Source organism: Rhinatrema bivittatum, chromosome 5, assembly GCF_901001135.1.
Source record: "Rhinatrema bivittatum chromosome 5, aRhiBiv1.1, whole genome shotgun sequence".
NCBI classification, from domain to species: Eukaryota; Metazoa; Chordata; class Amphibia; order Gymnophiona; family Rhinatrematidae; genus Rhinatrema; species Rhinatrema bivittatum.
The window spans coordinates 218,160,140-218,177,048 of record NC_042619.1 but is presented as its reverse complement, the minus strand read 5'-3'; the positions used below and the strand labels follow the sequence as shown (position 1 = coordinate 218,177,048).

Sequence of the window (16,909 nt, the reverse complement as noted above, 5' to 3'; positions counted from 1 at the left end):
TACCTGTGGAGTTTGCCTTCTACGTCCTAATTATTTTAAATGGAACAACTTCTCTTGCATCAAATATTCCATATCACTAGAGACTTGCCTTCAGGCTACATTTTAGCTTTCATGCTTCTGCAAGCTTCTGCAAGTAAGGCACAGCAGGAACTAAAGCGCAATCAACATTAATCACGGAGATAGCAAAAGTGATTATGTTTTAGTGAAAATATTTGTTGCACATAATCTGCATTCTACTTTCACGGCAAAGCCTGACTAATTTGAACAGCATTTACAGTCCATCACTATCGCCAGGGGCCATTCACTTAGCTCAGTCTAGCTCCTCTCCGGTACTTGGCCTAATACCCTTTTCTATCATCTAATGAAGAAATTAGATTTCCAAATACATTCAATTTTCACTTCCCTTCAACCAAAAATGCAACATTTGCATTGAAGTCAACATTTGAAATGTTCACCTGACTAACTTTTAGAGGTTGGAAATTTCCCTGTTTCCTGGCTAAAAGTTTTTCTTGGCAAATAGATGTCTGCACAAAATATATCCAGGTAAAAAGACAGCAATGGGGGCATTCCCAGGGTGGGTTTTCATTTTGCCTGAGCAGCAGGTCTTTGAATATTCACTGCTTATTGGTTACATCACAAACAGTTAAACGATATTATTTGGAACTAATATTATGTAATATTAATGAAGCAGCTGGATTTTGTTTAGTTTTCATCAATGGTAAAAACTATATTACAAATCAAGTTTGTTTTTTTTTTTAATTAAAAAAAAAAGTATTTTATTTCTTAATTGCCAATACAGTGCATTTTAGCCCTAAGACAGCAAGAAAAGAGAAAATTAGTAAAACTGGTGTGGGGACCCCCTAGTCACCCACTAGATGGCCCTAGATCCCTGCCCATATAGGTAACAGCAGAGAGAGAGAGATACCATCCTATCAGCACCTCCCCTCTGAGGATGACTGAGATAGTTGGACCCCTTCCATTAAAATGGGGGCTAGGAGTAGGTGAGGTGTGGCATTTGAGTTGAGCTTTTGAGGAGTGAAAATCTCTTGGTATATTTCTGTTCAGCGCGAGGCCCATGCCTCTCACTGGGTTTATTTTTGGAGGCTATTCCTTTCTTGGCACTGCTGGCTAGCCAGATCTGCCTCTGATTAAGAACAGAGGCTTTGTTAAGCATTTTTGCTAATTTTTCTAGATTTACACTGCAGTGGATGCCTGAGCCCTTTTGGTAAAGCAAAATTGCTTACCTTGTAATAGGTGTTATCCCAGGACAGCAGGATGTAGTCCTCACATATGGGTGACATCAGTAATGGAGCCCTATACGGAAAAACTTCTGTCAAAGTTTCTAAAAACTTTTGACTGGCACAGTGTGCCCACTGAGCATGCTCAGCATGCCATGATATTCTCAGCCACAGGGGTCTCCCTTCAGTCTGTTTTGTAGCAATTAGCGTTAGCCAAAAATAAAATAATAAAACGTATTGGACCCAACTCCTCGGGGTGGCGGGTGGGTTTCGTGAGGACTACATCCTGCTGTCCTGGGATAACACCTATTACAAGGTAAGCAATTTTGCTTTATCCCAGGACAAGCAGGATGCTAGTCCTCACATATGGGTGATTAGCAAGCTACAGGCTGAGTCATTCTTATATTGGACCAACAGGTTACAACTTGTGCAACAGGCACAACAACTGGTGTACTATTAAGAAAAATGAGGCAGCCTGAAATCACGAAAGGTTGGATGTGGAAGGAGTTCGGATTATACTGGAAACAAGTTCTTTAAGACAGATTGTCCATAGGCTGAGTCTTGTCGTCCTTCCTTGTCGAGACAGTAGTGAGCCGCAAAGGTGTGAAGGAAACTCCATGTTGTGGCCTTACATATGTCTGCTATTGGCACTGAACAATAGTGTGCTACTGAGGTTGACATTGCTCTTACTGAGTGCACCTTTACTCGCCCTTGGAGAGGAAGGCCTGCTTTTTCATAGCAAAACTGTATGCAATTGGATAGAGTTTGCTTACCTACTGCTTTTCCAGGTTTGTTTGGATCAAAAGAAACAAAGAGCTGTTTGGATTTTCTATGGGCTGTAGTGCGATCCAAGTAGTATGCATGCGCACGCTTACAGTCCAAGGTGTGTAAAGCCCTCTCTCCTTGATGAGAGTGTGGTTTGGGAAGAAAGTAGGCAAGATGATGGATTGATTCAAATGGAATTCCGTAACAACCTTTGAAGAAATTTTGGGTGTGTACGGAGTACCACTCGATCATGTAGGAATTTTGTGTAGGGTGAGTATGTGACAAGTGCTTGTAACTCACTAACCCTTCTTGCAGATGTGATGGCTATTAAGAAAATAGTCTTCCAAGTGAGAAATTTAACATTACAAGAATCCATGGATTCCAAAGGAGAACGCATGAGCCTCGTTAAGACCCCGTTAAGGTCCCTTTGTGTGACCGGTGGTCGGTGTGGAGGTTTAAGTTGAATTAAACCTCTCATGAACCTAACAACCAGGGGTTGCACTGAGATTGGTGCATCTCAGACCGTATTGTGATAAGCTGAGATTGCATTTAAATGTACTCTTACAAATGAGGTCTGTAGACCAGAGTCTGAGAGGTGCCATAGGTAGTCTAATAAAGATGATGTAGTGCAGGAAAAAAGGTTAATACTGTTTTGTGTGCACCAAGTGGTACATTTTTCCATTTAGCACAATAGTTCTTTCGTGTGGAAGGTTTACGTGAAGCTACAAGCACTTGAGAGACATTAGTTGAAAGATTGAGAGGTTGTAGAATCAAGCTTTCAACATCCATGCTGCGAGGGATAGGGATTGGTTGGGATGGCGCAACCTGCCCTGATCCTGAGTTATGAGAGTGGGTGTTGTGCCCAGGCGAATTGGATCTCTGATAGAGAGGTGTAGGAGTATGGGAAACCATACTTGTCAAGGCTAAAAAATTCTAACTTATCCCTATCAATTAAAAAGCAGAATGAAAATACAAACAAAAAACAAACTTTGAAATGTTTGCATGCTAATGCCAGAAGTCTAAGAAGTAAGATGGGAGAATTAGAATGTATAGCAGTGAATGATGACAGACTTAAATGGCATCTCAGAGACATGGTGGAAAGAGGATAACCAATGGGACAGTGCTATACCGGTATACAAATTATATCGCAATGACAGAGAGGAGCACCCAGGAGGAGGTGTGGCGCTTTATGTCCGGGATGGCATAGAGTCCAACAGGATAAACATCCTGCATGAGACTAAATACAAAATTGAATCTTTATGGGTAGAAATCCCTTGTGTGTCGGGGAAGACTATAGGGATAGGGGTATACTACCGTCCACCTGGTCAAGATGGTGAGACGGACAGTGAAATGCTAAGAGAAATTAGTGAAGCTAACCAAATTGGTAGTGCAGTAATAATGGGAGACTTCAATTACCCCAATATTGACTGGGTAAATGTATCATCGGGACAAGCTAGAGAGATAACGTTCCTGGATGGAATAAATGATAGCTTTATGGAGCAATTGGTTCAGGAACAGACAAGAGAGGGAACAATTTTAGATCTAATTCTCAGTGGAGCACAGGACTTGGTGAAAGAGGTAATGGTGGTGGGGCCACTTGGCAATAGTGATCATAATATGATCAAATTTGATTTAATGACTGGAAGAGGAACAGTGTGCAAATCCAAGGCTCTCGTGCTAAACTTTCAAAAGGGAAACTTTGACAAAATGAGAAAAATTGTTAGAAAAAAACTGAAAGGAGCAGCTACAAAAGTAAAAAATGTCCAAGAGGCATGGTCATTGTTAAAAAATACCATTCTAGAAGCACAGTCTAGATGTATTCCACACATTAAGAAAGGTGGAAAGAAGGCAAAACGATTACCGGCATAGTTAAAAGGGGAGGTGAAAGAAGCTATTTTAGCCAAAAGATCTTCATTCAAAAATTGGAAGGAGGATCCAACAGAAGAAAATAGGATAAAGCATAAACGTTGGCAAGTTACATGTAAGACATTGATAAGACAGGCTAAGAGAGAATTTGAAAAGAAGTTGGCTGTAGAGGCAAAAACTCACAGTAAAAACTTTTTGAAATATATCCAAAGCAGAAAGCCTGTGAGGGAGTCAGTTGGACCGTTAGATGATCGAGGGGTTAAAGGGACACTTAGAGAAGATAAGGGCATCGCAAAAAGATTAAATAATTTCTTTGCTTCGGTGTTTACTGAAGAGGATGTTGGGGAGGTACCCGTAATGGAGAAGGTTTTCATGGGTAATGATTCAGATGGACTGAATCAAATCACGGTGAACCTAGAAGATGTGGTAGGCCTGATTGACAAACTGAAGAGTAGTAAATCACCTGGACCGGATGGTATACACCCCAGAGGTCTGAAGGAACTAAAAAATGAAATTTCAGACCTATTAGTAAAAATTTGTAACCTATCATTAAAATCATCCATTGTACCTGAAGACTGGAGGATAGCAAATGTAACCCCAATATTTAAAAGGGCTCCAGGGGCGATCCAGGAAACTACAGACCGGTTAGCCTGACTTCAGTGGCAGGAAAAATAGTGGAAAGTGTTCTAAACATCAAAATCACAGAACATATAGAAAGACATGGTTTAATGGAACAAAGTCAGCATGGCTTTACCAAGGGCAAGTCTTGCCTCACAAATCTGCTTCACTTTTTTGAAGGAGTTAATAAACATGTGGATAAAGGTGAACCGGTAGATGTAGTATACTTGGATTTTCAGAAGGCGTTTGACAAAGTTCCTCATGAGAGGCTTCTAGGAAAAGTAAAAAGTCATGAGATAGGTGGTGATGTCCTTTCATGGATTGCAAACTGGCTAAAAGACAGGAAACAGAGAGTAGAATTAAATGGACAATTTTCTCAGTGGAAGGGAATGGGCAGTGGAGTGCCTCAGGGATCTGTATTGGGACCCTTACTTTTCAATATATTTATAAATGATCTGGAAAGAAATATGACAAGTGAGATAATCAAATTTGCAGATGACACAAAATTGTTCAGAGTAGTTAAATCACAAGCAGATTGTGATAAATTGCAGGAAGACCTTGTGCGACTGGAAAATTGGGCATCCAAATGGCAGATGAAATTTAATGTGGATAAGTGCAAGGTGATGCATATAGGGAAAAATAACCCATGCTATAATTACACAATATTGGGTTCCATATTAGGTGCTACAACCCAAGAAAGAGATCTAGGTGTCATAGTGGATAACACATTGAAATCGTCGGTTCAGTGTGCTGTGGCAGTCAAAAAAGCAAACAGAATGTTGGGAATTATTAGAAAGGGAATGGTGAATAACACGGAAAATGTCATAATGCCTCTGTATCGCTCCATGCTGAGACCGCACCTTGAATACTGTGTACAATTCTGGTCGCCGCATCTCAAAAAAGATATATTTGCGATGGAGAAGGTACAGAGAAGGGCTACCAAAATGATAAGGGGAATGGAACAGCTCCCCTATGAGGAAAGACTAAAGAGGTTAGGACTTTTCAGCTTGGAAAAGAGATGACTGAGGGGGGATATGATAGAGATGTTTAAAATTATGAGAAGTCTAGAACGGGTAGATGTGAATCGGTTATTTACTCTTTCGGATAGTAGAAAGACTAGGGGGCACTCCATGAAGTTAGCATGGGGCACATTTAAAACTAATCGGAGAAAGTTCTTTTTTACTCAACGCACAATTAAACTCTGGAATTTGTTGCCAGAGGATGTGGTTAGTGCAGTTAGTATAGCGGTGTTTAAAAAAGGATTGGATAAGTTCTTGGAGGAGAAGTCCATTACCTGTTATTAAGTTCACTTAGAGAATAGCCACCGCCATTAGCAATGGTAACATGGAATAGACTTAGTTTTTGGGTACTTGCCAGGTTCTTATGGCCTGGATTGTTCACTGTTGGAAACAGGATGCTGGGCTTGATGGACCCTTGGTCTGACCCAGTATGGCATTTTCTTATGTTCTTATGGATCCTTTGTCCTGCTGTAGCTTCACTAGAGTTTTGGCTATTAGTGGAGGATAAGCTTATAGAAGGCCCGAGTTCCATTGGCGAGCAAAGGCGTCCCTGAGTAAGTGGTTTCTCTGCTTGTACAGGGAGCAATAATTGTCCACTTTGTAATTCACTTGTGATGCAAAGAGGTCTACTGTTGGTTGGCCCCAGGTGCGGAAGATCTTGGTCGCCACTTCTGGATCCAGAGATCACTCGTGAGGTTGGAATTGACGACTGAGGCGATCCGCTAGTACATTGTGGATTCCTGCTAGATAAGTGGCCCGTAAAAGCATGGATTGCGTTAGGGCCCAGTCCCAAATCTGTGCTGCTTCTTGACAAAGGAGATACGAGCCCGTACCTCTCTGTTTATGTTCCACATGGCTACTGTGTTGTCTGTTTGTATCAGAACAGTCTTGTGTGAAAGGCAGTCCTTGAACGCATGCAGCGCATAACGTATAGCTCAAAGTTCTAGGAAGTTTATCTGACATGTAGCTTCGAGTTTTGTCCAAGTACCTTGGGTCTGCAGATGACCAATGTGTGCTCCCCAGCCTAAGGTGGATGCATCTGTAGTTAAGGTCACTTGCGTAATTGGTTGTTGGAAGGATAGGCCTTTTAGCAAATTGCTCATGGTTGTCCATCATAGGAACGAGGATCGAAGTTGCTGAGTTACTTGAATTGGATAAGAATGGCTTGTATCCATTGTCTTTTGAGTGTCCATTGCGTGAGCCTCATGGCTAATCTGGCCATAGGAGTGACGTGAACTGTGGATGCCATGTGACCCAAGAGAGTGAGACATTGATGAGCTGTTAAGTGCATGTGTGCGCGGAGAGAGCCTGCTAACGAGGCTAGTGTCTGTGCACTGTCTTTTGGAAGGAAAGCTTTTGCTGTTATAGTGTTTAAGTCTGCTCCGATGAATTGTACAGGTGAGATGGTGTGAAGTGGGATTTCTGGTAATTGATGAGGAATCCCAAGGAATGGAGTAGAGTTATTGTGAACTTGAGAGAATTGAGAGCTCCTTGTTTTGTTTGGCTTTTGATGAGCCAATCGTCCAGGAAAGGAAACACATGTACGCCCTGCTTGTGTAGATGGGCAACTGCCACTGCTAGACACTGAGACACTTTGTGAATACTCAAGGTGCTGAGGCAAGGCCGAATGGTAGCACCCTGTACTGGAAATGTTGATTTCCTACTAGGAATCGTAGATATTTGCGATGAGGAGGGAATATTGGAATGTGAGCGTAAGCATCTTGAAGATCCAGAGAACAGAGCCAATCTCCCTTTTGAAGTAGAGGTAACATGGTGCCCAGAGAAACCATCCTGAATTTTTCTTTTCTCAGAAATTTGTTGAGATTTCTGAGGTCAAGGATGGGACGTAGGCCTCCTGTTTTCTTGGGAATGAGGAAATAACAGCAGTAGAATCCTCTGCCCTGCTGAGGCCGGGGAACGGGTTCCACGGCCCTGGCTCTCAGAAGGGTGGATAATTCTGTTTGTAAGAGTGTGGATTGGTTGCTTACTGTCCAAAGCGAGGTGGGTGGAGTGTTGTTTGGCACAGTGAGAAAGTCCAAGTGGTACCCCTGAGATGTGATGGAGAGTACCCATTGGTCTGCTGTAATGTGAGACTAGTTGTGTTGGAAGAAAGCAATCCGACCTCCTACTGGCAAACTTGGGGTCGGATTGGAAGAAAGGCTGCTGCTCTCTGGTGATTTCTCAAAACCCTGATGTTGCTCCAGTTTGAGGAGGGGGTTGAGCCCTAGTTTGTCTTGGTTGACGAGACTGTGGTCTCTGATTTGAACTGGATGAGCGCCCCCAGGCAGGAGGTGGATAATAAAGCCGAGGCCTATAGTATGGATGTTTGGAATCTTTTCTTGGGAGTCTTCTGGGTGGTACTTGAGACTCCTGAGGAACCGAAGATAATTGTTTCAGGGTTTCTGAATGTTCCTTTAAGAGGGAAACCGCTTCTTTTATCTTACCTCCGCAGAGGTTGTCCCCCGTACAAGGGAGGTCAGCCAATTTCTCCTGAATTTCAGGTCTCAAATCTGAGGCCTTGAGCCAGGCCCATCTTCGAGCACTTATCCCTGTGGCTGATAGTTTTGAAACGGCATCAAGACTATCATGCTGCACGAACCTCATGTTTGTCCACTTCCAGACCTTTATGAATTATGTCAGAGAAAGATTCCTGAAACTGCTGAGGAAGAGTTTCAGAGAGTTCTTGTATTTGCTTCCATAAGTTATGCTGGTATTGCGTCATATATATTTGGTAGGACGCAATCCTGGAAACTAACATGGATCCCTGAAACATCTTCCTACCTATATTGTCAAGGAACCTATTGTCTCTTCCTGGTGGAGTTGAGGAATGAGTTTTCAACTTTTTTGATTTCTTTTGTGCTGACTCAACTACTGGTGAGGTAGTTGAGTGTTTTGGAATCCTGGAATGTGTTGAACCAGGTATGTCGCATCAGTCCTCTTGTTGACCAGAGGTATGGAGGCAAGGATGCTCCTATAATCTGTTCATCAGGTCTACGAGCACCTTATGGACTGGTATGGCTAAAACCTCCTTAGGAGGGTTCACGAACTGTAACACCTCCAAGGTTTTTTGCCTAGTGTCTTCCTCCGACTGTAATTGGAAAGGAATGGTGTCGGCCATATCCTTGATGAAGTTGGAGAAGGATAAGTCCTCCGGAGGAGATGGCTCCAAAAGGACTTCTTCTAAAGAGGTATCCGTGTCTGTATCCTTCCATGTTTGAGGTCGAGACACCTTGGACATCGATGATTTACCTCTAGGTCTCGATGGAAACAATGGGAATATTGGTGGTATTGGTCTTGGAATTTCAGATGGACCCGGGGTCGGTGCTGGAATTGGTTCTTCGACAATATCTTCTCCCCTCGGTAGTGGCATTGGCAGTTCTTGAGGTTGTTTAGGACTTGCACAGATAATTGTATCTAATTTTTGCAAAATCGGTGCAAGAATGGACAAATCAGGCATCGGTGGAATCGATGATGGATGCGGAAATGTCATCGGTATTGGCATCAATGGCATTGGCGATGACACTGGACAGGGTCTTGGTACTGGTATCGATGGATCCGGAGACGGCACCGGTATGGGCATCGATAATGGTATCGATGGATCCGGTACTGGCATTGGTACGGGCGTCGATGGAATCGATGGAGATAGCACCGGTATTGGTGTAGGCTGCGAAGGCAGAGTCGGTGCTGGTATGGAGGCATTGAGGAGTGCATTCCTGACTGCCTGGCGGATATAGCCGTCCAGTTCCACCCGCATAGCTGGTGAGACCAGAGCAGCTATGGGGGGGAGGCAGTGAAGGCAATTCCTGTACCCCCGCAGAGCCCTGAGGAGGTACGGTTCCCAGCACAGATATCGGTGGGGATCGCCTTGAGGTTGAAGGCCTCGGTGAAGCGTCTTCTCTCTAGGGTTTCTTAGATGGAGGTGCAGGATCCTTCGATGGACCGCCGGATATCGGATCGGTCTCAGGATCGGGAGGCCTCAGATGCAATGCTTTTGTTTATGGTTGGTGCCTTTTTCGATGACAGACTATGATTTTATCGATGAAATGGACGGAGTTGGTGATCTATCACCCGCTGCATCTGGTTGTCTTTTCTTTAGGACGACTTTGTGGATCACTCCAGCCAGAGACGACTGCGTGGATGTCGAAGTTGAAGGCATTAGCTGTAAATGGAACAGGTGTTCCATTTTCTCCATCCGGAGTCTCCTGCCCTTCGGCGTCATCTCAGCACACTTTGGGCAGGTTAAGACGTTGTGTCTCTCTCCGAGACAAAGCACACACTCCAAGTGTGGGTCCGTGATGGCCATTGTTCGACAGCAAATCGGGCATTTCTTAAATCCCGTAGCCATTATTTTTATTTTATTTATATTTATTTTAAATTTTTATATACCGGAATTCCTGAATGCAACACAAATCAGTCCGGTTTACAAGTAACGAAAGAGGTTGCCCTGGTCTGGGAAGTCGGACAGCCGTCGACGACTTTTCGGCTAGGAAACGGTACGGAACAGACGGGAAAAAGAAAACTTACCGCGATGGTAAAATAATGAGAGACCCCTGCGGTTTTAGAAGTTTTTTTAGAAGTTTGAAAATATGGTGAAAATCACCACAGGACTCCTATTAAGCGCGAGGCTAACTGCTTCGCGGAAAAAAAGACTGAAGGGAGACCCCTGTGGCTGAGAATATCATGGCATGCTGAGCATGCTCAGTGGGCACACTGTGCCAATCAAAAGTTTCTAGAAACTTTGACAGAAGTTTTTCCATATAGGGCTCCATTACTGATCTCACCCATATGCGAGGACTAGCATCCTGCTTGTCCTGGGATAATGGCAGTTCCCCAGATCCGGAAGCCAGGACACTGAAGTCCTGGTACAACCCTATCTAGGAGACAGACAGATCTGTAGTAACAGTATTTTCCCTCCAGAGGAGATTTATGTCTATCAGAGAGCTTCACCCTTTTGTTTGGTGAGGTTTTTGCCACCCTTGTCAGTTGGGGCTGGGGCTGTAGAAGTTCAGTCCTGAATTTCTTAACATCAGACCTTTCCCTCTAAGAGGTCACAGACATCAGGAAGGAGGAGAAAGACACTGGAGACTCAGAGGGATCTCCATCCTAAAGGACTGGGCACAGGCTAGGTGACAGAGGAGAAAACCTTGGACTTAGGTCAATTTTTCTATATTACATAGAAATGAAATGAAACATAGAAATGACGGCAGAAGAAGACCAAACGGCCCATCCAGTCTGCCCAGCAAGCTTCACACATTTTTTTCTCATACTTATCTGTTTCTCTTAGCTCTTTGGTTCTATTTCCCTTCCACCCCCGTGATGGAGCTGCATCCGAGTGAAATATCAAGCTTGATTAGTTAGGGGTAGTAGGGGTAGTAACCGCCACAATAAGCAAGCTACACCCATGCTTATTTGTTTTACCCAGACTATGTTATTCAGCCCTTATTGGTTGTTTTTCTTCTCCCCTGCCGTTGAAGCAGAGAGCTATGCTGGATATGCGTGAAGTATCAGTTTTTCTTCTCCCCTGCCGTTGAAGCAGAGAGCTATGCTGGATATGCGTGAAGTATCAGTTTTTCTTCTCCCCTGCCGTTGAAGCAGAGAGCTATGCTGGATATGCGTGAAGTATCAGTTTTTCTTCTCCCCTGCCGTTGAAGCAGAGAGCTATGCTGGATATACATTGAAAGTGAAGTATCAGGCTTATTTGGTTTGGGGTAGTAACCGCCGTAACAAGCCAGCTACTCCCCGCTTTGTGAGTGCAAATCCTTTTTTCCACATTTCCTCTTGCTGTTGAAGCTTAGAGCGATGTTGGAGTCACAGTAACCATGTGTATGTTTATTGAATAAGGGTATTATCTCCAGGCAGTAGCCGTCATTCTGGCGAGCCACCCACTCTTCATTGACGGCCTCTTGACTTTATGGATCCACAGTGTTTATCCCACGCCCCTTTGAAGTCCTTCACAGTTCTGGTCTTCACTACTTTCTCTGGAAGGGCATTCCAGGCATCCACCACCCTTTCCGTGAAGAAATACTTCCTGACATTGGTTCTGAATCTTCCTCCATGGAGCTTCAAATCGTGACCCCTGGTTCTGCTGATTTTTTTCCTACGGAAAAGGTCTGTTGTTGTCTTTGGATCATTAAAACCTTTCAAGTATCTGAAAGTCTGTATCATATCACCTCTGCTCCTCCTTTCCTCCAGGGTGTACATATTTAGAGTGTACATATTTAGATTCTTCAATCTCTCCTCATAAGTCATTTGATGAAGACCTTCCACCTTTTTGGTCGCCCTTCTCTGGACCGCCTCCATCTTGTCTCTGTCTCTTCGGAGATACGGTCTCCAGAACTGAACACAATACTCCAGGTGAGGTCTCACCAAGGACCTGTACAAGGGGATAATCACTTCCCTTTTCTTACTCGATATTCCTCTCTCTATGCAGCCCAGCATTCTTCTGGCTTTAGCTATCGCCTTGTCACATTGTTTCGCCAACTTCAGATCATTAGACACCATCACCCCAAGGTCTCTCTCCTGCTCCATGCACATCAGCCTTTCTCCCCCCATCGAATACAGTTCATTCGGATTTCCACTCCCCATATGCATGACTCTGCACTTCTTGGCATTGAATCTCAGCTGCCATATCTTCGACCACTCTTCCAGCTTCCTTAAATCCCGTTTCATTCTCTCCACTCCTTCCGGCATGTCCACTCTGTTGCAGATCTTAGTGTCATCCGCAAAAAGACATACCTTACCTTCTATCCCTTCCGCAATGTCGCTCACAAAGATATTGAAAAGGACCGGTCCCAACACCGATCCCTGCGGTACACCACTTAAAACCACTCTCTCTTCAGAGAGAGTTCCATTTACCATCACACATTGTCTTCTGTCCGTCAACCAGTTTGCAATCCAGGCCACCACCTCGGCACTCACTCCTAAGCTTCTCATTGAAGGGGATCCCTCCACCAGTAGGATTTCCTTAGTCAGATAGGACAGCTTATGCATTCACAAACCAAGAGGCAAGTTAAAGCCTAGGAAACCAGAGCCTAGGAACACATACACAGACCAACAAGCAGCTGCAACCTCACACATTTTGGATTGATTGGACCTTGAGGTACATTTTTGAAAGAATCAAAGTTTTCTTTTGAACACCCAATACTGTAACCTGCTTTGTTTGTTCCCAGTGGCACAGCATCATTAAACATCAGAGTAACCAGCAGGAAACACACACATCTAAGGTAAAAGCACCCCACTACCTGGGCCACATAGGTCTGCTTTCACCCCACAGAAAGAACCTACTCCTTAGGGAGCTGTAGGAAATGAAGAGAATGGTGAAGACAGCCTCAGATATTTATAAATTCTTGTGTGCCCTTGGGATATATTAAAACCATTAAAAAAGGGTTACACTGGATTTTTTAAATTAGATATGCAGTATATACTCCCAATTAGTGACTGGAACATTCTCATTACTCAACTGAGAGTTCCTTAGGGAACTATTTGACAGTAGAAACCTACTAGAACTTCTCAGATGACGTGGCAGCACAAGACTTAAACCCAACACATTAAACACGAGATTGATATTCAAAAGATTAAAGTGAGTGTCTGTATGTGTGACTGACAGTGTGCGTGCATGTCTGACAGACTGACAGTGTGCGCATGTGTGTCTGTCTGTGTGTACGACTCACTGTGTATCTGATAGACTGAATGCATGTGTATGTGTGTGAGAGAGACAGCAAGCCACTAACTTAGTAAGGCAAAAAAAAAAAAAAAAGGGTTGACTGGAGGCAATCAGGGACAGGTTTATAAAATGTAACTGGGTAGCATGATATTCAGCTCTAATCCGCTAAATTTACCAGCACCAAGACCAGCTGCATACATTTCTGGCCAAAATCTACCCACTCAAATTTTAAGCAGGTAGATTTGGCTCAATATTCAGCTGCAAAATTAGCCAAATAAATGTGGTCACAATGTTCCCAGTTCTTTTTTCTTCCTCACCAGGATTTGAATGGCCACTCCATGTTGTGTCTGTGTGTGTGTGTGTGTGTGTGTGTGGGGGGGGGGGGGTTTGCCTTCTCTCTTTCAAATTCTGTTTTCTAAAAGCCATAACTCCCTTGGTGATGGGATCTATCACCAACATAACTTTCCTTAAAGTCTAGTTTGATGCCCTCAGATTCAGCCTTGCTTATTTAACTTATCTACCATGGGACTATTCCTTGACTAAGACAAACTGCCTGTGAAATTGTCTTACAGAGATACTTAGACAATGAATTATAGAGATACAGGCATGACGTTTAAAAGTACAAATTCTAATATATTACCATGTTTAAGACATCTGTGGTGTCTCCAAGGCCGGTGTTTTGGCTTTCATTTTCAGATTCATCATCTGTGGAGCTAGTCTCCACTGCCTCCAGTCTCTGTTTTGTAGCATCTTCAAAACAAAATTAATATTTAGAACCAGTAAACTTCAAAACACCTACAAAAGTATAACCAGAAGGCAGTTAAGTTCAACAAATGTGAGTGTCTGAAATGTATTCATGGTGCACAAGAGGCAGACCTTTTTCAATGGAAAGCAAGTTGTAGAACTAGGGGTCATGAATTGAAGCTCTGAAGGGAAAGGTTCAGGAACATTATCAGGAAGTATTTTTCATAGAAAGGGTGGTGGATGCCTGGAATACCCTTCTGGGGGAGGATGTGGAGACAAAAATCAGTAGCGGAATTAAAACAAAATGTGTGAGATAAACACAGAGGACCTAAGGTGGCAAAAGGAAGTAAATGAAATACACTGGGATAACCTGCTGAGAGCGTCCGTTACAACCCAAAAATACCAGTTGTATGATTTCAAGGCTCTAAAAAAGCTTGGGGAGGCCAACAGTATGATGGCCACGATAGACTTGGCCATTGTTGGGACAGATGTGAGAGGAGGGTTGAGAGATCGGATGGAAGACCCAAAGGGAGAGCTGATTTTAGGTTGCATTTGGGAATTTTATATGCACATCTACCAAAAGATGAAGAATCTCGACTGGGCAGACTATATGAGCCATTTTGGACTTTATCTACTGTCATTTGCTATGCTACAATGATATTTAGTTTTCCTTCTATGAGAATTAGGTTTGACCCTATTTTAGAATATCTTATGTATTAAATCCAATAAATATTTATCATAATCTTTGGACAATTACTATCAATAGTCCATAAAACAAACCCAAATCTATAAAATACAACATTTCAATTCACTCCCTTAAAATTGCTCAGTATGCCTTGAGCCCCAACCCAAGAAATGAAATTATGTGAAACACAGACCAACAGATGCCAGCAAAGGAGACGTACAAAAGAACATAAGAATGACCAAGATGGATCAGACCAATGGTCCATCTAGCCCAGCATCCTGTCTCTGACAGTGGCCCCAATCAACAGATCAAAAGCAAAATTCATCAATGTGCTCCCTGTAGATCTATAAAAGTGAGAAGTCAGTTGGCCTCCACCCAATCTCTAATATCTGTTTATGTCCTGTCTTCCAAGAATGCATCCACAGACCTCCTGAACGTTACTATAATGCTTTCTGTGAATATATTTGGCAGCAGCTGATTCCACAGTTTAACTACCTACCTGCTGACTAAAGAAATACTTTCTTGTGTGTTTTGAAACTGCTAGCATGCAGACTTCCTTAGAATTATAACATGTCAGTTTACACCTGTCACTTCACTGCTAAAGTTAACTTTAAAAATAATTAAATCAGTGAGTGAACTGTGTGCGGCCAGTTTGATTTGTTGCTAGGATTGCCAACTGGCTGTTTTTTGACTAGACAGCCCTTTTTGTTTTTCAACTGTACTGAACAGCATCTGGTCAGAAGTGCTGACTAGACATTGAAAGGCTAGTTAGCCCAGGTAGCATCTCCTCTCTCCTACAGAGCTTCCTGGTTAGAGATGAGGCAGCATGGCTGGCAGCTCTCAGCAGCTGAGCTGTATCCCCCACCCCCTGTCTTCTTTCCCATGCTGATTGGTTGGCATTGGGAGAGGAGGCAGGGCACAGAAAGCCCTCAGCTCCCTGTGGATCTGTAGATGTTTAGCAGCAATAGCCTTCTGGGTCCTGCCCCCTCCTTCACTGTGTGCTGGCCCGAGAGAGAGAGAGAGAGACATACAGAGGGAAGGGGTAGAGACACACAGAGGCACAGACAGGGCACAGGGTTGAAAGAAAGGTAAGAGACAAAAGGGGAAAGGGAAGGAAGTTTCAGACATTTGGGGAGATGGGAGTTGAGACAAAAGAGGCACAAGAGAACAAGAAGAGATGAGGAAAACAGAGAAGAGAGATACATGGGGGCATGGGAGGGAGAAGAAAGAGAAGGGGGACATATATGAGGGCACGGGGAAGGAAGAAGGGGGCTAGAGCAACTGTTACCAATCTTTTTTGTACTGTGGCATATACAACAGTGGCTTCACTTTGTTGTGGCACACCAACACCATTACCATCCCTCCTCTTACCCACTCCGGCATCACCTTCCCCTCCCCCCCTCCAGCAGCAACATCATCCCTTTCCTTTCCCTTCCTCCCCCTACCCCACTGGCATCACCTTCCCCTCCTGCCCCCCTCCCTCCAGCAGCAACACCATCCCTTTCTTCTCTTTCTTTCCTCCCCTACCCCCACTGGCATCATCACCTTCCCTTCCCTCTTCCACCCCCCATCCCGCCAGCAACACCACCATCCCTTCCATTTCCCTTCCCTTCCTCCCCCTATCATCATCATCTTTCCTTCCCTCACATCCCCTGGCAGCAATCCTTCCCCTCTTCTCATCTCCTGAGCATCACCACCATATCTTCCCTACCTACCTGGCATCACCATTATCCATTTCCTTCCCTTCTCTTCCCACTTCTGGCATCATTAGCTTTCCTTCCTTCTCTCCACCCTTTTGCATTACTACCTTACTTAGCACCCTCTGGTATAACTACTTTCCTTCCCTCCTACCCCTGGCATTATCATCTTTCCTCCTCCTTCCCCTCCCAGGATCAAATCCATGCAACAAGAGGAATCGGGTGAGCAGCAGTCTTACCTGTTGCTGCCTCCTCTACTGGCTTCCTGCTGAATTTGTAATCGTGTGGGGCCCCATAGTCTGGCAAGACCTGCTGACTCCTTGCAGTTCCAATGTCAGCAAGAAGCCAGCAAAGGAGGAGGCAGCAGCAGCAGCGGCCGGTAAGGAGTATTGCTTGCTACTGTTCCTACTGGTGGGAAGCCATCAAGCAGGGGACGAGGGGGAAAGATAGAAGGGAAGTCTGCTGTGGTGATCTGCTTCCATCTTCTCTCCGCAAGAGCCAACATTTTGCAGAAAAGCTAAGGTTCCTCTATGGCACACTGGTTGGAAACCACTGTGCTTGAGACAGGAGGGCAACATAGAAGAGGGGGTACAAATGAGAGGAGGGGGGGGGGG

The 16,909-nt window shown here is 44.1% G+C and overlaps 1 protein-coding gene across 4 annotated transcripts in view; it reads right to left on the bottom strand.

Annotated features, from left to right (window-relative positions):
- Positions 1 to 16,909, bottom strand: part of RPGR (retinitis pigmentosa GTPase regulator) — a 266,732-nt gene that overhangs the window by 129,600 nt on the left and 120,223 nt on the right. For all 4 annotated transcript variants that reach the window (XR_003856998.1, XM_029603193.1, XM_029603196.1 and 1 more), the window contains one exon: positions 13,810 to 13,919. Coding sequence is in view for 3 of the 4 variants with exons in the window: in XM_029603193.1 (XP_029459053.1) it covers positions 13,810 to 13,919 (110 nt within the window). In the remaining variant the exon portion in view is untranslated. The remainder of the gene's footprint in view (positions 1 to 13,809; positions 13,920 to 16,909) is intronic.